The sequence below is a fragment of the Anabas testudineus genome, chromosome 5, assembly GCF_900324465.2.
Source record: "Anabas testudineus chromosome 5, fAnaTes1.2, whole genome shotgun sequence".
Lineage (NCBI taxonomy): Eukaryota > Metazoa > Chordata > Actinopteri > Anabantiformes > Anabantidae > Anabas > Anabas testudineus.
The window spans coordinates 8,779,419-8,800,490 of NC_046614.1; the positions used below are offsets into that span (position 1 = coordinate 8,779,419).

At 39.5% G+C, this 21,072-nt stretch overlaps 1 protein-coding gene across 7 annotated transcripts in view; it reads left to right on the forward strand.

Annotated features, from left to right (window-relative positions):
* Positions 1-20,667, forward strand: part of cita (citron rho-interacting serine/threonine kinase a) — a 33,339-nt gene extending 12,672 nt beyond the window's left edge. For 3 of the 7 annotated variants that reach the window (XM_026348487.1, XM_026348489.1, XM_026348491.1), the window contains 36 exons: positions 326-496; positions 1,771-1,824; positions 2,232-2,285; positions 2,483-2,623; positions 2,770-2,898; positions 3,379-3,474; positions 3,751-3,867; positions 4,546-4,655; positions 4,955-5,129; positions 6,534-6,731; positions 6,983-7,036; positions 7,553-7,750; positions 8,051-8,244; positions 8,749-8,884; positions 9,042-9,146; positions 9,292-9,432; positions 9,658-9,765; positions 9,891-10,083; positions 10,601-10,762; positions 11,834-11,971; positions 12,328-12,508; positions 12,615-12,706; positions 12,926-13,030; positions 13,186-13,355; positions 13,674-13,718; positions 14,584-14,664; positions 14,807-14,942; positions 15,070-15,209; positions 15,386-15,478; positions 15,634-15,742; positions 15,896-16,024; positions 16,224-16,304; positions 16,415-16,493; positions 16,698-16,877; positions 17,709-18,096; positions 18,653-20,667. In XM_026348487.1, the coding sequence (XP_026204272.1) occupies positions 326-496; positions 1,771-1,824; positions 2,232-2,285; positions 2,483-2,623; positions 2,770-2,898; positions 3,379-3,474; positions 3,751-3,867; positions 4,546-4,655; positions 4,955-5,129; positions 6,534-6,731; positions 6,983-7,036; positions 7,553-7,750; positions 8,051-8,244; positions 8,749-8,884; positions 9,042-9,146; positions 9,292-9,432; positions 9,658-9,765; positions 9,891-10,083; positions 10,601-10,762; positions 11,834-11,971; positions 12,328-12,508; positions 12,615-12,706; positions 12,926-13,030; positions 13,186-13,355; positions 13,674-13,718; positions 14,584-14,664; positions 14,807-14,942; positions 15,070-15,209; positions 15,386-15,478; positions 15,634-15,742; positions 15,896-16,024; positions 16,224-16,304; positions 16,415-16,493; positions 16,698-16,877; positions 17,709-18,096; positions 18,653-18,676 (4,707 nt within the window). In that variant the 3' untranslated portion in view covers positions 18,677-20,667. The remainder of the gene's footprint in view (positions 1-325; positions 497-1,770; positions 1,825-2,231; positions 2,286-2,482; positions 2,624-2,769; positions 2,899-3,378; positions 3,475-3,750; positions 3,868-4,545; positions 4,656-4,954; positions 5,130-6,533; positions 6,732-6,982; positions 7,037-7,552; positions 7,751-8,050; positions 8,245-8,748; positions 8,885-9,041; positions 9,147-9,291; positions 9,433-9,657; positions 9,766-9,890; positions 10,084-10,600; positions 10,763-11,833; positions 11,972-12,327; positions 12,509-12,614; positions 12,707-12,925; positions 13,031-13,185; positions 13,356-13,673; positions 13,719-14,583; positions 14,665-14,806; positions 14,943-15,069; positions 15,210-15,385; positions 15,479-15,633; positions 15,743-15,895; positions 16,025-16,223; positions 16,305-16,414; positions 16,494-16,697; positions 16,878-17,708; positions 18,097-18,652) is intronic. The other 4 variants (XM_026348488.1, XM_026348492.1, XM_026348490.1 and 1 more) reach the window with 3 other exon arrangements.
* Positions 20,668-21,072: the final 405 nt, after the last annotated feature.

Below are 21,072 nucleotides of genomic sequence, written 5' to 3' on the forward strand. Positions count from 1 at the left end.
ATTTTGACACTTCAGGTGAAAAACGGACATTATTGCAGTGCATTGCAGTTTCTATATATCACTGAACAGTGAAACAGTGTCAGCAGATTTATGAAGTATATCTTTGGGTAACATTTTTTTTTGGGTAACAGTTTTTGCATGCACTGACAACTTAGTTCTTCTGCCTTAAGATGTTCATGGTGATAACAAATATGATAATATTTAATTTTATATTGATAGAGAAAATATACCTGATGTTTAAATCTGCAGAATATATAGTATATAATGTTTGCAGGACAATTTAAGTTGCATATTAATCACCACTTGTTTTTGTTTTATCCCTCAGGAGTACCATGCCCAGCTGGAAGAGATGCAGGTCACCATCAGGCAGCTTGAGGAGGACCTGTCAGCTGCCCGACGCCGGAGTGACCTCTATGAAGCTGAACTTAGAGACTCCAGACAAACAAGTGAGGAACTCAAAAGGAAAGCTGTGGAATACCAGCAGAGAATGCAGAAGGTACGTTTGCTCCAAAGATGCTTGTAGTTACAATATGTAATGCTAAATCTAAAGATACACATTTTATTCTTAAAATGAAGAACTTTTGATAGCATATCCTGCTGAGGAGTTTATTGCATTAATTTGACATACTGGTGAAGTAATGCTTGAATAGTTGATGATAAAGAAATATGTCAGACCACTTTTTACAAACAATTGAAATCTTGGTGAAAAAAGTAAAAGAAAATAATTTTGGTTTCTCATATCACTGAGCTGTTTTGAGAACAACTGTACACACTGCACTAGATACCCTCTTAAAACATGATGAACCAGATATAAGAAATTCAATTCAATTCAATTCAGTTTTATTTGTATAGCGCCAATTTACAACAGAAGTTATCTCAAGGCCTTTATACAGGGTAAGGTTTAGACTTACCAGAAAATATTTTACAAAAATTACAGAGAACCCAACAATCCCATTTTAGCAAGCTGTAGGCAACGTGGGAGGAAAAACCTCCTTTAGAGGAGAAACCTCCACAGAACCGGCTCATGTGGGCGGCCAGCTGCCTTGAACCGGTGGGGTGAGTGGAAAGAGAAGAGAGAAAAGAACAGCAGGCATAAAGACAACACAAGCATCAGAACATTGGGTAGATTAACTGAGTCTGGAGATTAAAGCTCCAGGCCGAGGATACCTGCAGAAAAGTACAGAGAGAGGGAGACAGAGAGGAAATAAAATTATACATTTTCTATAACTACAAATAACGTAAATTTTACTTAACTACACTGATTAAATAAATTTACCCTGAATTATCAACATGCTAAGTGTGTTAGCTCACAAGGGAGAAAAAGGTTGATTTATGTTTTGGTTTGACTCCCTCTGGTGTGTGTGAAGTCGAAGCTTGTATGTGCTAAGCACACACTACTAAGCAAAACCTATACATGTATGAATATGTCCTTTCCTCTTCTCTTTGTTTCGTAGTATGATTAAACTTTACCTCTTTGATTGTGCACGTGGAATTTTTTCAAAGCCGCTGACTTGGAGATATTTGAAAATAAAATTATACCTGGAAACAGCACTACTTCAAGTAACTTGATCCATATGTTCATGTGGATAAAGAACCAAACACCAAAAACTGAAAGTTTAGCATCCCTTTGAAGAGTCTCTGACTGAGGGGAACCCCAAACTAGACCCAGGGCACAATAAAAAAGCACTTCCTGGACTTCTGTCTTTCCTTTCCTTCTTATTTATTTATTTTGCTGGATGGATTTTATTCATCATGCTATGTATTTTTCAGGCTAAAGAACAGGGCAAAGCTGAGGTTGAGGAGCTCCTCTCCAAACTTGAGAAGGTATCGGAACATATTCAGATGCATCTTCTGTGGTGGGGTCATAAGTGGACAACCAAGATACATCACTGTTTACAGCTGTACACATATATGCATCTCCAAGATGTCCAGCAGACCACATGTGTCAAAAATTTATCACAACTGCTTAATTTTGCACTATAAAATCTAAGGTTACATATTTAGCTCGTAATGGACCTGCATTATGAGCACACTGCACCCTGCACTTATGATATGACGTAGAGCATACATATTGATGATGAGTCAATAGCATTTACATTACAAAGAGATGTGGTCTGTTTACACTTGCATTTAGCTCTGTCCACTTCTGATCTGTTCGCCTGTAGATCTTTGTGGTTATATTAGATGCAAAAATTTCAAGCCTGAGTTTTTCTATGCTTTCTTTCTTTAAGACTAATTCTGAGCAGCAGATAAAAATCCAAGAGCTCCAGGACAAACTGTCCAAGGTAAATTTATTTAAATAACATTATTAGTATTTTTATATAAATAAAGCAGTTTGAAACAGTATTTGACCTGCCCTAGTTCTCTATTTATTCCCTACAGTAGCTGTTTTCAGTGTCTCCATGGATAGGAATTGCCCAAGCACATCAAAAAGTATGTCTTGGGATTCACTAACAGTCTTTGACCTCGTGAACCTCCCCAGGCAGTGAAAGCGAGCACAGAAGCCACTGAGCTGCTGCAGAATGTCCGGCAGGCCAAAGAGCGGCTGGAACGAGACCTGGAGCGCCTGCGAGGCAAAACCGACTCTAGCGACACTTTAAAACGTCGCCTGCGAGAGACAGAGGTACCAGGCTACAACCCTCAGTGCTACATGATTCATATTGTTAAAAACTGTTGTTGCAAACTGTTTTGTAATTGGACCAGTTACAAAGTCACTCTTGAGAAATTTTCCATGTGGATAGTCTTATACTATAATTTTTGTTGTGTAAGCAGGAGGGCAGAAAGACCCTGGAAAACCAGGTAAAAAGGCTGGAGATGGTTGAGCGGCGAGAGAATAAGCTGAAAGATGACATTCAGACCAAATCCCAGCAGATCCAGCAGATGGCTGAAAAGATCCTGGTGAGAGAGCTACAGATAAGGCTTGCTAATACTCTGCCCCACTCTACCCCTAATTTCACCCCCCTGCCCACTCCTCCCTTTCATCCAGCTCTTTCTCACTCTATCCTCATCAGTTATCTTAGAGCACACATGTGCTAGCTGAGCTCTCACATATAGATTTTAACATTATTTTAATAGTGTCAGCATGAGCAGGCACCACTATAGTCGACTTTTGGATTCCCAGCTTTTCAAAGCAAGTTTCTTTTTTCTGTTTTGATTTAGATTAGCTAATTAGAGAACCTTTCCCTCTGTTTTTCTGTAGATTGCACTGTTATGTCTTTGTAAATCCAAACAACTTTACTTTAAGTAATTGACAGGCTGGTAGTTTATGTTTTTAATAATATAAAATGTGGTTATTGGGATCAATGTGTATGTGTGTAATTGTGTGTAGATGTCTATGTTATTGTGTTAAATATCTTAATGTACTTTTACTTCCTCTAGGAACTTGAGGAGAACCTGAGGGATGCCCAGTCAACAGCCCAGAGGATGGAAACCCAACTGGTTCAAAAAGAGAGACTTTATGAAGACAAGATTAAGGTGGGCCAGCCTAATATTATGCAGAAATATGCAGAATAAATCACACATGATCTAAATCTAATCTTCTAATGAAGATTAGATTTACCTATTAAATTTAGTTGTCATTATAGAGGGTTAGGGTTAGTTAGGGCTTTTTCTTTTTAATATTGTTTTTATCAATAACAACAGTTTTAGTTAAACATTTACAACGTATTGTTTTTTAATCTTTGCCTGATGACATACAATACTTACATTCCATTTTTGCAATTTTATTTTTGCTGGTTCTGTCTGATGAAGGTTCTGGAGGCCCAAATGAAAGCAGACCTGGCTGACAAAGAAAGCCTTGAGGCAAGACGGGCCCAGCAAGAGGAGGAATCGAGGGAGAACTGCAAGCTTATCAGTGAACAGAAAGCAGTAAGAAAACACACAGGCTTTTTAAAACTTACATACATAGACATTTTCTAGTACAATTACTAGTGAGGTGAATATAAAGCTTGATTTAAATCTGTAACATTGAAAACAGCAGATGTGAATTTAATTTTTTTTTCCCCCTCATTTATACTACAGTATGTCAACATACAGTACTATACAAGTCTCATTGGGTGAATGTTGTTTGTGAGCATATGATACCTTTTCATTAACCTCTGAAGTTGTTTGAATTTGACAGCTAAACTCCAATGTTTTTTATTAGTTCTTTTTTTTATCCCAGTAATTTGTTTTCATGGTTGAAATGTACTGCAATGTACAATTGGAATAAATCGTACTATCCATGTTGCACTATAAAGCCTGGGCTCAAGTCCTAATCTGGTTAATGTGGTAGAATTGAGGCACTTAAGAAGCTTTTAGAGGCAGTCATCTGACATTGACAGTAGAAGATTCAGGCAGCACCTTGATAGACTCTAATAGGATTTTACTGGAGAACAAAATTCTGTTTACCATAAAAATGTTCTGCTTAAATATTCCTGTCCCATGATTTTTATTAGCATTTGGTAATCAATCAAATGGGAGTACAGTATATTGTTGTATTTGAGCATGTTTATTTGAATGCCACTCAAATGTTTTACTGTAATTGTGCACCCCCTCTTCCTACAGACCATTAATGCTATGGATTCCAAGATGAAGAACCTGGAGCAGCGCATTGCTGAGTTGTCAGAGGCTAACAAGCTGGCCGCTAACAGCAGCATCTACACCCAGAAGAATATGTGAGTTAACTAGATCTACTGCCCACACTGTGCTTTCATGAATGCCCCCACCCACACTGGTTCTGTCTCCTTGAACCTCTAATTGCTTCGTTAGTGCACACTTACATTTCGGTGGATCATGGCTGATCTCCACTGTGTGCAAACTCTGTATCATATCATATTTTAAGTTAAATTTAAAAATGCAGTTTTAACTTATGTTTACTTTGAAATCTGTTTAAGTAATTGAAACTTTACTAAAACTTTTGTTAGCATAATGTCAATGGTTATTACAGGCACTGTAATATATATTTTTATGTCAGGAAAGCCCAGGAGGAGATGATCTCAGAGCTTCGACAACAAAAATTCTATTTGGAGTCACAGGCAGGCAAGCTAGAGGCCCAAAACGCCAAACTGGAGGAGCATCTTGAGAAGATGAGTCAGCAAGAGCAGACCAAAAGAACAAGGCTACTGGAGCTGGAGAGCAGGCTGCGGGAGGTGAGGCAACAGGAAAGTCACATAATTCACTTTAACCAGCACACAGTTTAGCCTTACATCATTACTATCCACAGAAGGGATTAAAGCAGCTGATCAGCTGGCAAGCTCAGATCCCTTTCAGATAAACCGCTAATTAACTACAATAGTCTATAATGGCACCTCCACAAAATTGCCATTGGGCCTGTACATAATCTGCCAGACCAATGAATCCAGCAGCTTTTTTATTGGTTATCCCTGGGGAGAAATGTATCTGTTTTGGCTAACAGCAGGTCAAAGAATAGGTTAAACTACATGGAAATAAAACAGAAGCTTGTTGCATGCTAGTATATAGTAAACTCTTAAACTGGATGACTAGAGTCCCCCATATCAGCAAACTTCCACTCTGAAGAATAGACTTTATTGTTTAACAGCTTGAGTTTACTGAGTTTACTCCAAAAGTTTTGTAATCAAAACAAAACTAATTTGAATTGAATCACATTAGTACAATAAATTTAGTTTTTAAAAACCTTTTCTTATTTTGCCTATATCAGTTGAATTAGGAGTTAGTACACAGTCATATTCTACCTAGAAATGCACACTCCAAAATACATTAGCTGAATGTCCACCCAGGGCAAAGATATTGTGACATAATTAAGGGTCATAACGCCCCTTTCTTTTGTTTGTGAGCTCCTAACTCCAAGTGGTGAACTGGAGGATAACCTGCTGACTGGTTGTGAGATCTCTGCCTTCACTGGCTCTTTTCTATTGAGATATGACTACTGATCTGAGTGTTTTTTTTTTGTGTATCTACTTTACTGTGTGTTGTTTTGGAACTCTACTAATTTTAAGTATACATAAGTTCTTTTCAAAGCTTGACAATGTTTTGACTTAATTTATTTTTTAGATTTTAACAAGTTTGACAGATTAAATATAAAATATAGACATATTTTTTCACAAAGCAATTTTAGATGTCTCCTCACAGTTTCTACAACTTGGTTGTAGAATTTAATGTGCATTTGTGTATCTTGTAGTTTTTACCTGACATCTTCTAATGAATCCCCTTCTGACCCTTTTCTTTTGCGACCCATTTATTTTATATAATAAAAATTTTACAATGATATTAAAAAAGCCTGTAATCTACTGAAAGCCTCTGTGTAGACATATGAATAACTGTATCAGAAAATCTTACTACCTTCAACAGATGTGGGTCAAATGCTTTCAAACAACCCTCTGTGTTGATTTTAACCAGTTAGGGAAGCCTCCAATTTCTAAATTGCCCTGATGTCCTAAAATGCCTGCCATCTGTTTCTCGGAACAGATTTTTAAAAAAATGCAGAAAATTATCTGCAAATACAGTCTGTTTTGGGGTTTATTTTCCACAGTTTTATACTCGCAACATTCACCCTAGCCTTGTCTCTTTTGCAGATGGGCCTAGAACATGAAGAAGAGAAGCTGGAGATCAAAAAACAGGTGTCAGAGCTGACCCTCTCCCTGCAGGAGCGCGAGTCCCAGATTAGCAGCCTGCAGGCTGCACGTCTTGCCCTAGAGAGCCAGCTGCAGCAAGCTAAGACTGAGCTGGAAGAGACGAGTGCTGAGGCTGAGGAGGAGATCACCGCCCTCAGGGTAAGACAAACAAGTGCAAGCACATACACAAATGACATGTGTGTCACATGTAAAAATGCAGATGTACACACATTTGCAAATATGTTTAGAAGCAAGCAATCTTTATTATGCACAGAAGTACAGTTCTTTTTATCGGTTTTCAATAATGCTGTTAGCAATCCATCATTCCTCTTTTTTTTTTTCTTTTACTATATATTGTATTTGGGTGAGAAGTTGTATTTTTGCTCTTCATGTACCTGTGTTTGTCACAGAATCACAGAGACGAAATTCAGCGCAAGTTTGATGCCTTGAGAGACAGCTGCTCAGTAAGTGCTGCCAGAGCCTTTTGTCTCTGCTCTCAGCAACAGAACAATTTGAATATATGGTGATTCATGTGTAGCTACAAATGTTTGTTCTAATGTAGCAATGTGTCATCTACTGAATCAAGCAGTTTTATACTAATTATTCTCAATGTGTGATACATCACACATTGTCGTCATAGATGTTTACTGCACTGAATGATGTGCAGATGGATCACAGTAATGCAACACGTTAATAAATTACCTCCTTCAACACTCAGATTTAACATCTATTGATCTATTGTTCTATTTAACTCTTACAAATGTTTTCCTGAATTTGTTAAAGGTGCATATCTTTTAAAGGAGGGACTTTGGAAATAGCTTAGCTTAGAATGTACACATTAGAGTCATTGTAAATCAATACTGGTTAGTTGACTACCTGTGCTACTGTAGAAATTACTCTTTCCCCATCTTTGGGGCAGAACAAACATCTTTTTACTGCTATCAGCAAGGATATACAGCTAACTGTATGTTTTGCCTTAGGTGATCACTGACCTGGAGGAGCAGCTTACACAGCTGAGTCAGGAGAATGCTGAATTGAACCGCCAGAACTTCTACCTATCCAAACAGCTGGATGAAGCATCAGATGAGAGGGAGGACCAACTTCAACTCAGCCAGGAAGTGGACCAGCTGCGGAGGGAGGTGGCAGACCGTGAGATGCACCTTAACAACCAGAAACAGGTAAAGACAAATGCTTGAAAGCAAGTGAAAGTATGTTAGTTGCTTTCCTCCGTTTAGCAGGTGTCTTAGAAAGATACACATACATTCCAATTAGGGTGAACTTAAGTATTTTTTTTTTCAAGTATTATTATTATTATCTGTGTGATATCCTACTGTATATGTGCTCCTATGCAAGTGCATTATGTGATGTTATGTTTTAACCACACAATACTGCCACTGCGTGTTACCGTTGAAAATGCAGTCACATAAAAAAAACTGTTAAAGATGTTCTTTTCAGTCTGGTGTTGTTTATCTTACCAGAACATTGAGACACTGAAGACCACATGCAGCATGTTGGAGGAGCAGGTGGTGGAGCTGGAGTCCCTAAATGATGAGTTGCTGGAGAAGGAGAGGCAGTGGGAAGCTTGGAGAGGAGCCCTGGAGGATGAAAAAAGCCAAGCTGAGAGACGAACAAGAGACCTGCAAAGACTGCTGGACAATGAGAAGCAGAATAGGTAAGATTTATATTTACACGTATTTACAAGACGTTTGTCTTGACAAGTTTGTACAAAAACAAGCTATGACATACAAATGAGAAAAGGGACAACGAACACGCAGATGTTGACAGTAATCATAGAGTGTCCGATAGTGTAGTGGTAAGATTTCCGCCCTCCATTCGGGAGTCCCAGCTGTGGTTTTCCTCCAGTAGAAGTCCTTAGGCAAGACCTCCTTACACTTACCCTGCCTTTGCCTTTTACCTGTACCTCAATTGTAAGTCACTTTAGATAAAAGCATCTGCCAAATGACTAAATGTAAATGTAATCATAAATATGTGTAGGTATGCCCTGAGACTTAGAATTAAAATAGAGTAGCAATTAATTGGAATTAATTTGGGGCAAGAGTTTGTCAGTAAGGGACCTGAGCTGTGATGAGCCCAACAGTGGTCAGAGGGAAACTACGGTGCTGTGAGGATGTGATAGAAACAACTCTGTTATTTAATACACTGAATCTGTTCACAGGCTGCGTGCAGACCAGCGCAGCACTGAGTCTCGCCAGGCAGTGGAACTGGCAGTCAAAGAGCACAAGGCTGAGATACTTGCATTACAACAGGCCTTGAAGGAGCAGAGACTAAAGGCTGAAAGTTTGTCTGATACTGTGAGTCTGTGGTTTAAGCTTTGCCTCATTTTCTGTCTTTTGAGTTTGGCATGGTGAACAAATATTTAAAAATATTTTATTTCTGAATAAAACAGAACATCAATACTGTGTGTGGCTGTGTTGTTATGGTCTAACCTACTCTCACATCTACCCTCAGCTCAATGATCTGGAGAAGAAACACGCCATGCTGGAGATGAATGCCCGCAGCTTACAGCAGAAACTGGAGACAGAGCGAGAACTTAAACAGAGACTGATGGAAGAGGTAAAAAATTGCATATAACCAACCTGTATAATCCATACGTATTTATCAAGTTTAAGTTACAGTTATGACTCAATCATTCTAAACATAAAACCAAATGTAAAAGACGACTTTTATATTTCAAAATTATGTGCCGGTGTCTAAACAGCAAGCAAAGCTACAGCAGCAGATGGACCTCCAGAAGAGCCACATTTTCCGTTTGACCCAAGGCCTGCAGGACGCCCTCGACCAGACTGACATGCTCAAGACTGAGAGAACTGATCTGGAGTACCAGCTGGAGAATATACAGGTACTTAGTGCAATTTCTTTGCAGTTTAAATTACAGTGATCTCTAGAGAGGAAAAGATAGTCCTACTAGTTAGATATTAGAATAGTGCAGCTGATGTTAGTAAGTTACAAGATATCTCAGAGGGACCAAGAGGATAAAGTAATCCTAATTAATGTGTTCTCTAAGGGAATTCTTGTTAAAGTTGTCTTCAGATGTATTTATAAGCTTGTGTTTTCTTACTTTCAGGCTGTATACTCCCATGAGAAGGTAAAGATGGAGGGGACCATATCCCAGCAGACCAAACTCATAGACTTCCTCCAGGCCAAAATGGACCAGCCTACCAAGAAAAAGAAGGTCTGGGAAAATATTTTCTGATAACTTCAAACCTTTTTACGTTGTATCTGGCATCTAGTTAAAGTATTGTGTTGTTAATAGTGTCTCTTTACAAACAAATGTGTTACTATATCATCTCTGAACAGGGTATATTTGGCAGACGGCGGGAGGATGTAGGTACCACAACTAACGGGGCACTGGCTCCACAGGCCCAACCAGCAGTTCCCATGCAGTACAGTGATATGAAACTTGCTTTAGAGAAGGAGCGCTCAAGGTGTGCAGAGCTGGAAGAGGCTCTGCAGAAGATGAGGATAGAATTACGGTCCCTTAGAGAGGAGGGTAAGGACAGCACTCTTTCTGAACTAGATATCACACTGCTCTAATGTCTTAAATCTTTATGGCATCTCTTAATGGCACACTGAGTCCTGGAGTGTGCTGGAGCAAGATGGTAAATCCCTGCCAGCTCCAGGGAGGTAGTTCTGTGGCTAAGCCTGCATTATTATTGTACTAAGTAGAGGGGCAAAAAGTTCAAATACAACAGTTATGTAATAAATTCTATAAGTCTGTGAAACTGTGTTTGTAATTATTGTTGACCGAGTGAGATAGTGTTGTTTACAGGTCTGCCATCTGAGATGAGAAATTACAACCTAAAGCCCAGGAAATCTTGTTCCTCCTCCCTTATCTGTCCCCACACATCTTTTAACAGAGTTACCACAGCAGCATCTAACTCCATTACTGTCAGGTCCTATGAGATGCTTTTTAGAATTTGTTAGTTTGTTTTTTGTTTTTGTATTTCCAGCTTAACAGCTACCACTGATCTAATATTAGGTTGTTTTATTTGCCTTTGGTGATACAGCTGCTCACTTCAAAGCCCAGGAACATGTGGCTCCTTCCACTCCAGCCCAAGCTCGTCACCAAATCCTCATGTCAGCCATTGTCAAATCCCCAGAACACCAACCCAACCCCAGCAGTCTGCTCAATCCCTCCACCCGCTGCAAGGAGACCTCCACCCCTGAAGGTCAGTGACACAAAATAATAAACAAACAGTCAAGGAGCCCTGATGCTCACCCCAACTCATCATTCACAATTTGAAGTTCCCTGTTATTAAGTAGTTCCCCACAGAGAATCCTTATGGAACCGTATGCTATCAGTGTCAGCACAAATGGGACTCCTCGTTCACTTATTTTGTTTATGTGGTGTGATTATGTATGTGTATGTCTCACAAAGCAGGATTATGAAGTTAATCAAAGTTGGAAAACTCTGCTCAGTTCATGTTAAATCAGGGGCATGAACTGAAGTCAAAGAGCTGTTTCACATTTAATTCACCGTTCAATTATCCAGCTAGCATTGTAATCCTGCTTGGGCCTGTCTCACAAAGTAACAATAGTGGATAAGCCGGGTTACATCAGTTTTAATCTGAACTTCCCACTGCTTTGTGATTTAGACCTTAATGTCTGTGTACCTTCACTTTCACCTGCCTGTTGTTAGACTGTTCTCTCCTTTCTGTCTCTTTCCTCTTGCTCCTCACAGAAAAGAGGAGGGTCACCTTTGAAAGTAAGTTAGCAGTCACCACAGTGTGTCTTCTCACATGCATGAGCCTATCTACATGCATGATATGTTATACATGCACACGCTTACATCGTATGCTGTACATGTATTAATGTTCTGCTGTTGTCCAGCTGGCTGTAACTTGACCAAAGACTTGTTTCTTAAAGGTCAGATTTGTCATCATGTACTTTTTTTTTTTTTTTTTTTTTTTTTTTAATGTCATTCTCGGAGTCATGATTTAGATAGCATATGGTGGGATCGGCAACTTCACCCAGAAACATTTAAATGCATTCCATGCTCACTGGCATGCATAATCAGATTCTGATTGACTATTTACTTACGAAATATGAATATACCTAATGTGCAATTACAATAATTCAGTCATTCTACAAATTGCCCCATGTTGCTTGAAAAATACAAACCTTTTTCAATTGTTGCTGTCTTCTGAAGTGATTTAAGCTTGAAACATAATACCATGGTGCCATATTTTTCTTTCAATAACTTCCACTATCCCTGCCTTTTCTCCCTCTTTGCATTGCAGAGTTTGGTCGTCGCGTGAAGGAGAGAATGCACCACAACATCCCTCATCGCTTCACTGTGGGCCTCAACATGAGAGCTGCCAAGTGTGCCGTCTGCCTGGACACTGTGCATTTTGGACGGCAGGCTGCCACTTGTCTAGGTCTGTATCCTGCATTGTAGCTGGGCAGAGTGAATGTGATGATAATTCAGAGGACAAACTATTGGCGAGCCATAATAAAAATACCAGAAATAGTTCTTGTATCATGGCCATCACATTAGTCTCTTTCACATCGTGGAATAACATTTGTGTTGATTTGGGTGATTAAAATTACTAGTATTATTATTTTCTGAAAAGAAAAATATGTGAATCTGTTTAATTCCAGACCAACAGTGTAGACTAACAAAACAGACTTATCATATTAATATATTATAATATAATTATAATAATTATAATATAATAATATTAACTCCCTTATTAAAAAAGTCTTCTTTACCTACTCTTTTTCTATTATTTAGAGTGCAATACCCTATGTCATCCTAAATGCTCACCATGTCTTCCGGCCACCTGCGGTCTGCCAGCTGAGTATGCCACTCACTTTTCAGAGGCTCTATGCCGAGAAAAGGCAAACTCACCTGCACTGCAGGTCAAAGAGGCCAGTGGGCATGTTCGCTTGGAAGGATGGATGAAACAGCCTAGGTAATCAGTTCAGTCCTTTACTACAATACTGACTATATTTAGTATGTTGTATTTACAGCACTGAGAGTATATCTATATAAATAATAATATCTGTTGGTTCACACAGAAATGCAAAGCGAGGCCAGCAGGGCTGGGAGAGGAAGTATGTAGTGCTAGATGGAACCAAGGTGTCAATCTATGACAATGAGCCCAGAGAAGGTCAGTACTTAATTCGTTTTTTTATGACTCCAATTTCATTTCAGAAAATGCATGACACAATCTCATCTAATCTTAGCAGTTTGGCATTGTTTTACTACTTATGTTACTATGTGGATCAATCCAGCAGAATCCAAGTAAATCAAGGTGTGTGTGTGTGTGTGTGTGTGTGTGTGTGTTTGTTTGTTTTTTTGTTTTTGTTTTGTTTTTTTGTTTCTCCAGACAGTGTAAAGGCTGAGGAAGAGTTTGAGCTCTGTCTGCCTGATGGAGAGGTGACTGTACATGGAGCTATTGGAGCTTCTGAGCTCATCAACACTGCCAAGTCAGGTACCAGATCAATACCACCTAATGCTGCTACACTGAACTTGTTGTAGGATTTTAAACCTTCATCGTCTGCCCAATTTCTTATTTGGATCCATTTTTCCCATCTGTACTTTAATTGAAAATAGCCAATCAATCCCTTTTTCTGTGCCTATACACAGACATCCCTTATGTGTTAAAGCTGGAGTCACATCCCCACACTACTTGCTGGCCAGGCCAGTCCCTCTACTTCATGGCTCCCAGTTTCCCCGACAAGCAGCGCTGGGTGGCTGTACTGGAGTCTGTGGTGGCTGGTAGCCGTGGATGTAAAGACAAGGTGGACGCTGATGCTGTAAGTATTGACTGTATTGTATGTACTACTTGTATCTTAGTAGTACATACTCATTTATTACATTATGCATATTTCAGGTGTAACTTTATCCAGGGGTAACTTGTTATTTAGTGTGAAAATTGGGTAAATTATATTGTATGCCTCCATTAAACATCAGCCAGTGCCTTCACTTCTTCTTCTCCCCCTCCCTCTTCTTTCTCTCTCTGCATGTTCTCAACATCCACATCTTCTATTTGTGTGTTGTCATTGTCTTTGTTAATGTTATTATACTGTGCGTGTGTATCTCCATTCAACACGGTTGTGTGAATCATATTATAGGCAGGTGTTTCTAAAAGACAGAAGAACCTTTCCCCTCTGGTTCAGGTACAGTAAGTAGCTGCACGAATGCTTGGGCTTCAGTCGACCGAATGACTGAGCATGCAGCAGTTGTATACATCTGAACATACAACACATACAACAGGCTGTTAAGTGCAGGTCAACACAGTCACAGGCCCAGTTAACTAATACAGTTCCCTTAGCTCTATGCCCTTTGAAAATAGCTCCAATCACACAAAACCTAGCATTCACTTCCATACTCATTTTGCACATTCCACATTTACATCTGTGCATGGATGCGATGCTAAGATGTGACCTGGTGTCCTACAGGATGCTTTGGCATGCATGCATCTGCAAAAGCCATGTGCCGCTTTAAAGTCATTCACTGAAATGTGACAGACACATAACTTGAGCTTACCTTAAGTCTGCAGGCTTCTGCTGTTTCTGTGTATGTTGCTGTTGCAGGAGCACCTTATCATCTCTCATACATTCTGTGCCAAATGACCCTTGGAAATTGTGTTACACTTTCTTGGAAACTATGTGTCAGCATTTCTAGGAAGTGTTACCACTGCATCTTTAGTCATATTACATATTAAAACTATCACAATATGCAGCTTATTTAATAAAGAAAAAATACTACATGACCAAAAGTATGAAGTATGTTAAAACCCCAACTTTGTCCAAATGTGATGGTTTACATGTATCATTCCAAAGCCAAAAACTCTAATATGCTGTTACATCCACTTATTGATAGTGAATGATGAATTTACTAACGTGGTGTTTGCGCAGGCTCTCTGGTTGCCATTCTTGCTGGGTTAGTTTGTCTTGCTTTAAACGCAGCTGATTTGTGGAAAAGATTCCTAACCTGTGCTCTTACACCTGCTCCATGTCTGTCTATTTCATGTCTCAACAGAAACTTCTAGGGAACTCCCTGCTGAAGCTGGAGGGTGATGATCGTTTGGACATCAACTGCACTTTGCCTCTCACTGACCAGGTACAAGGAAAGCAATTTGTAGCATGTACAGAGAGACAGAAACCTAATTAGTCATCCTTCATTTAGGCAGTTCCCCTCGACTGCTACAACCATCCTGTTTCACTTGTTGAACCCTCCTGATTCTCTTTTTCCTTTTCTTCAGATTGTGCTGGTCGGCTCTGAGGAGGGTTTGTATGCTCTAAACGTCATAAAGAATTCTTTGACCCATATCCCCGGGCTGACCTCTGTCTTCCAGATCCAGATCTTGAAGGACCTTGATAAGCTGCTAATGATTACTGGTCAGTACATCATAATAAAGTGTGATATATTTAGTTGTATAAGTCTTTTTAAATTGTGCTATGTTAATATAAAATGTCATGTTACACACATTTGTTTGTTCCTGTTTGTGCATTTTCCATTCTTCAGGAGAGGACAGGGCACTTTGTCTGGTGGAGATCAAGAAGGTGAAACAGTCGTTGTCGCAGTCCCATCTCCCAGCTCAGCCAGACCTCAACCCTTACATATTTGAGACTGTCAAGGGATGTCACCTCTTCTCCTCTGGAAAGGTGAGTGAAGTTGTTGTTGTTGTTGTTGTTACTTAAACAAAACAGAATTACTGTAGTTAGACTGTTACTTAATCAGAGTTAATGAGCTGAACCTCAGACTAATAGCATAGCAGTGAGCTGTGTGATTGCAGATATTTACAAGCTGTCCTGATTGCAGAATTGTTAATTCTTTACAGATTGATAATGGGATCTGTATTTGTGCTGCCATGCCCAATAAGATTACAATTCTGCGACATAATGAAAGCCTCAACAAGTTCTGCATCAGAAAGGTGAGTGGGCCTTAAACATGGGTAGATAATGCAACGTGTGATGAAGCTGCATCTGTGTTTTGTAGTATCGTAGATACTGATTTGCTTCATGTAGTAATGAGTTTGCGAAAGGGTCACTGAAATGCAAGCTGTTAAAATTTTGTTTATACACACAGGAGATTGAGACATCAGAGCCTTGCAGCTGTATCCATTTCACTGGCTACAGCATCATTATTGGCACCAATAAGTTCTATGAGATTGAGATGAAGCAGTATGTACTGGAAGGTAGGTACTAGTTGTGTATCAATATTATTATTATTTTTTATTTCCTTTTGAGCAGATGGGGTTGCAAACAAGCCTACACAAGTGTGATTCTGTCACTGTGAGGTATCAACATTCACACCTGAAGAGCTAACTGATGCTGTTTTCTTTCTACAGAGTTCCTGGATAAAAATGACGTGACGCTAGCATCGGCCGTCTTCGCTGCGTCCTCCCACAGCTTCCCCATCTCCATCATCCAGGTCACCACGGCTCCACAGAAGGATGAATACCTGCTCTGTTTCCATGGTTTGACGTTTATTTTCTGTCTGTGTGGGCACACATGTACAGTTGTGTATGAGCATGTTGACACATGTACCAGTAGAGAAGCCAAAATGCTTGTGTGAGAAAATCCGTAATCAGGGATGGATTCTTGTTGCGATTCATGCAATTTTGATTTATGTTTACGAAGGCAGTTTGTTTTATAGCCCAAATATTTTTCTTGCAGAGTTTGGTGTGTTTGTGGATGCATATGGCCGCAGGAGTAGAAGTGATGATATCAAATGGAGCCGTCTGCCTCTTTCATTTGGTTAGTGATAATCATAATTTCTTCAATATAAATTTCAAAATTTCATATATTTTACTATTTATCTTATAATTTATATTTGAAATACTCACTTACACATCCATATTTGTCAGCCTATAGAGAACCCTACCTGTTTGTGACCTACTTCAACTCTCTGGATGTTATTGAGATTCAGGGACATGCTGCTCTTGGGTAAGATTGCCTTCTGCTTTTTATCAGAACCAGTGCCTTTGTTGGGTTTTACAATAATTAGTTTTTCCATCATCATTTTGTGGCTCTGTGTCATTGCATATTGTACTCACTGAAATGTGCCTAGACTAATGCCTCCAGAATAATTATCTATTTTAGTCACTGCTCTTGTAAAGGATACAGTCTGATGCTTTTGTCTGTTTCTAGGCCTCACTCATATGCACACCTGGATATCCCGAACCCACGCTACCTTGGCCCTGCCATCTCATCCGGGGCCATCTACCTGGCCTCTTCCTACCAGAACAAACTTCGGGTCATCTGCTGCAAGGGCAACTTGGTGCAAAGCCAAGATGGCGGAGACCTACAGCGGAATGGCTCTGGACGCAGGTGCATACAGTACATACACAAAGACTATTTGTTAAACCTGGCACAGCTCACACTAACATGCTCTAATTCTAGTGCATAAAATCTCAATTGTTACTATTATGTTGGTCACCCTTTGATACTACCACCCACATCACCCTTCTTTTTGGCTTAAATCACATTTCGATTTCTCCTACACTGAGACAAAGACAAAGACGTGCTTCCTATTCTTTTAAATCTTCACCCCTCATTTTACTTAATTATATTTCTTTCTCATTCATTCATTTTTGGCGAGGTTATTTGAAGCACACTGGTTTTGTTCAAGGGTCTGGGCTGGCTGGCACTGAGGGCACAGGTTGGCATCCACAGGTGGTGATGGGTAAATTGTGTAGTTACATTTTCCTTAAAACAAAAGAGTAACAACTTTATTTTGTTCTTTACAGGAGGAAGAGTTCATTTTTTATCTGTAGCAAATCATAAGATTCGATGAAAGTAAAATTACCTTTTATGTGTTCTGTCAAATGTAGAAGAAAATTGAATTTGAATAAAGACTAACTTCCTCCTTTTATGTATTGAGACTGGTCTATTACAGTTTGAAGCTGGCTAGCAACTGTGCTGAATCTCAGAACAGCCTTTTCTTATTTAGAAATGTAGAAGTTAACTCCAATCACTTCTAATCATAAGCAGCAATGCACTACAGGTCCAAATTAGCTTGATTGTGATCATCATCACACCATTTGTTGACTGATCTGACTCCCACAGCGCCAATCAAAGCCCATGAACCAAGATCCAAAGTCTATTTTTCTTTGACCAATGCTCCCTGCCCGTCTTTGTGCCTCGGTTGCTCCCTAACAGCCCTAACAAGCGTGGGCCTCCTTCCTACAACGAGCACATCTCTAAAAGGCTGGCAGCCAATCCCCTAGTTCACGGAGATCCTGGCACACCTCACCGCTACAGAGAGGCCCGTACAGAGTTTCGACGAGACAAGTCCCCCAGCCGTCCACTTGAGAGAGAGAAATCTCCAGGCAGGATGCTGGAGAGTCGGATAGTGGGGTCTCCTGGCAGAGCAATGGCTGATCCCCGGCTAGAACGCTCCCCTGGCAGGGCCATGGCAGACCCTCGAATGGACCGCTCCCCTGGTCGAATGATGGATGTTCGTAGGGAGAGATCCCCTGGGCGATTTGCAGAGCGTCAAAGGCTTCATACTGGTTCTGGACGCACGCCCATAAACCCTGTTAACAAGGTTTGTCATTTCTGTAGATTTTTACTAGTTATTAAATAAGTTGTTTGATATTTTGGACCATATAGTTATTTACTTTCTTCTCTGTCTCCTAAATATGAAACTTAGTTAAGCATAAAGACTGGAAATGAGAGAAGAAGTGGGGTTTCATTAAGGGTTATGTGCTAAACTATGGAAACAGTGACTATCTAGCGTCTCCTTTAGTTGCCTGGCAACTGGACTGTGATGGAAAAAATGCAACTTTTACTGTTTAGCTTTTGTACTGATTAAACAGATGAGATATAACTTGTCATCTAATTAGTCATGTTGTGCCATTTAGATTTTGTAACTTTTGGACAGGCTAGCTGTTTCTCCCTGCTTTAAGTCTTTATGCTAAGCTAATCTCCCAATACTTACAGGTTGGTGTTTATCTAACTCTCAGCAGAAAAGCAAAAAGGTTTCTGTTATTTTATCAGATATTGTTGATCTTGATGATTTTGATTTATCATAGGCAAATCCTCCTCTGTCCTCATTTGTATGTATTGAGCTCACTCTACTTCACTGATATTTTACCTTGCAGGTATGGGACCAATCATCTGTTTGAGGCAGCAGAGCCACATTTCCAGCATGGACAGAGAAAGTCGTCTTTGGAAAACAGAAAGGAGTGAGCAAAGAACCAGTGAGAATGTCACCAACTCATGATGAAACACTGCCACACATCTGTTTTGCCTGACATTTAAACTGAAAAATGAAAACAATGGTAGCTGTCAGAACCGAGAGAATAAATAGATGTCGTTAGAATCAGGTTACTCTTCCTTAATGAACTGACCCAAGTCAACCTAAGGTCAACAAAATGCCATACTAACAACCTGACCAGTTTTTTTTGTTTTTTTTGCATTTTAATTGAGCATGCGCTCTATACTCTTAAAAGGGATTAGAAATTTAATTTGTTCTACAACAAACATCTAGGACATGAGCTCTCAATTTAACCCCTGACTCAGTGGGTTTTTCTAGCTTCACTTAACTCGCGACCGTAGTAACCACAATAGACAAGCACAGCCAGAACAGCTCTATATCACAAGTCAAAGCCTAAATATATACAACGTCCGTCACTGGTGAATATGGTTAAATAGCATTAATACTACTGGCTCCTTTCTGCACTCAGTTCTGTCCGCAGTAGCTACCAATCGTGGCAGAAGATTATTGTATTTCTGAATCCATCCCTGCACTGACATGTCAACACACAATCATTATCCGCTAATTACAATCATTCTCTGCTAATCTGGGTCTTCTGTTGAGGCTTTGGTTAGTTACGGTGACATGGCAGGAGCACAAATACATTTAAATCAAATTTAAATAAACCCTTCATGCCCTGTAGAACCACACACCAGATGATTGTCTGGCCTCATATCGGTCAAAACAAAAACTGCACTACCCCCAATCCCCAGCAGCGATGGAGCAGGACCTTTCTAATACTTAAGAATGCTATCTGACTGTAAATAGACAAGACATAATTTTATATATATTGAGAAGGAATTTCAAGGCTGGAAAAGCCATGTCTATTTTTGTTAAAGACAGAAAATGTGATTACGTGTCCTCTTGAATGTCCGATGAGTATTCTTTTACTATGTCTAAACGTCCTCTATCAAGTGAGTGATTGTATCTGGATCCACCTCGTGTATGCACTTCCATCTGTCAAAGGCAAAACCTCAGTGCTGAACTAAATGACGAGGGAAAAAAAAAAATCATGTTTGAAGCTTACAACATAGTACCTGAGCATTTCTTTTTGTACACTGTCCCTAAGTATTGTATATAACCCAAAACTGTTGAAGGTGGAGATGAAAATATTCAGTTGCTTTTTTCTTTTTCCTCCTGATTCGTAAAAGGCATGGATATGTATATCTGAAATGAAACGGAGTGTCGTCTTCTGCTTCTGCCTCATTTGGGTTATATTTTTATTCCGCAACTTAAGAACAAAGCACGTGAATAACATATCCCTTCTTTTGCACAGTGAATTCATCCAATTATTTCAATATCTCCTTTTTTGATTTAAGGTACTCTTGGCAAGTTAATCACCCAGTCAAACTTAAAAAGACACTAAAATCCATCCAAATTTGTTCTACTTTGGCTCTCATCGCCAAGCTGCTTACACTAGACTAAGCTAATTTTATTTCTATATATCAAGTTAAGATTTTAAAAATGTTTTTAAATGCCACGCTTTAACTTGCCTCGTGTGTCTGTCAACAGTAAGGCGCTCAGTGGGAAAATGTTTCTGAAATCCACCATAGTTGTTTTACGATGTAAAAAATCTTCCTGAATGTATTTTAGCCAAGAAGACAGAATTAGTTCACTGGTCACAAAGGTTCAAGAAAAAAGCACCCAATGCTACAGATTGCACAAGGTTTCTACTGCTCAAAAGGGTTTTCATCCTATTTAATTTAATTTTTATATTTTTTCAAATTAGTATTTAGTTTCACATGAATCATAATGCTGTAACGCTGGATATGATATTGATGTCTGCTAACAAATGTTTTATTAGCTTTCCCTGAAGAGATTTTGTCACAGAATATTAAATATTATAACCATTGTCTTTCACTTTGCCTTCTTGTGTTGTGCTTAAATTGTAGACTGAACCTTTTCATGTCTCCCCTTCTTATTCACTTCATGTAGTGACAGAAGTTAATCTGGAACTCCTTTCTCTGCCATCTTGCGCTTTCCCTCGCTGCTCACACTTGAGTCTGTGAAATGACCATTTGTCCATGTCCATTGTGTTAAAAGAGGTTAGCCTATTTTTAGGTATCTGATCCCAGCGCTTGGCCAATGCGACAATGGTCTGCAAAGCCAGTCACAGTAGCTGCAGCGACTGCTCGGATCAGAAACTGAGAGCGGAGCTGAAGGAGAGGTTTCAACAATAGCGCCTGCCTCAGTTTGGTTAACAATAACTCTGTTAATGCTGACGTCCCCGTACACACACCGTGCTGCGAGATGACACCACTGACA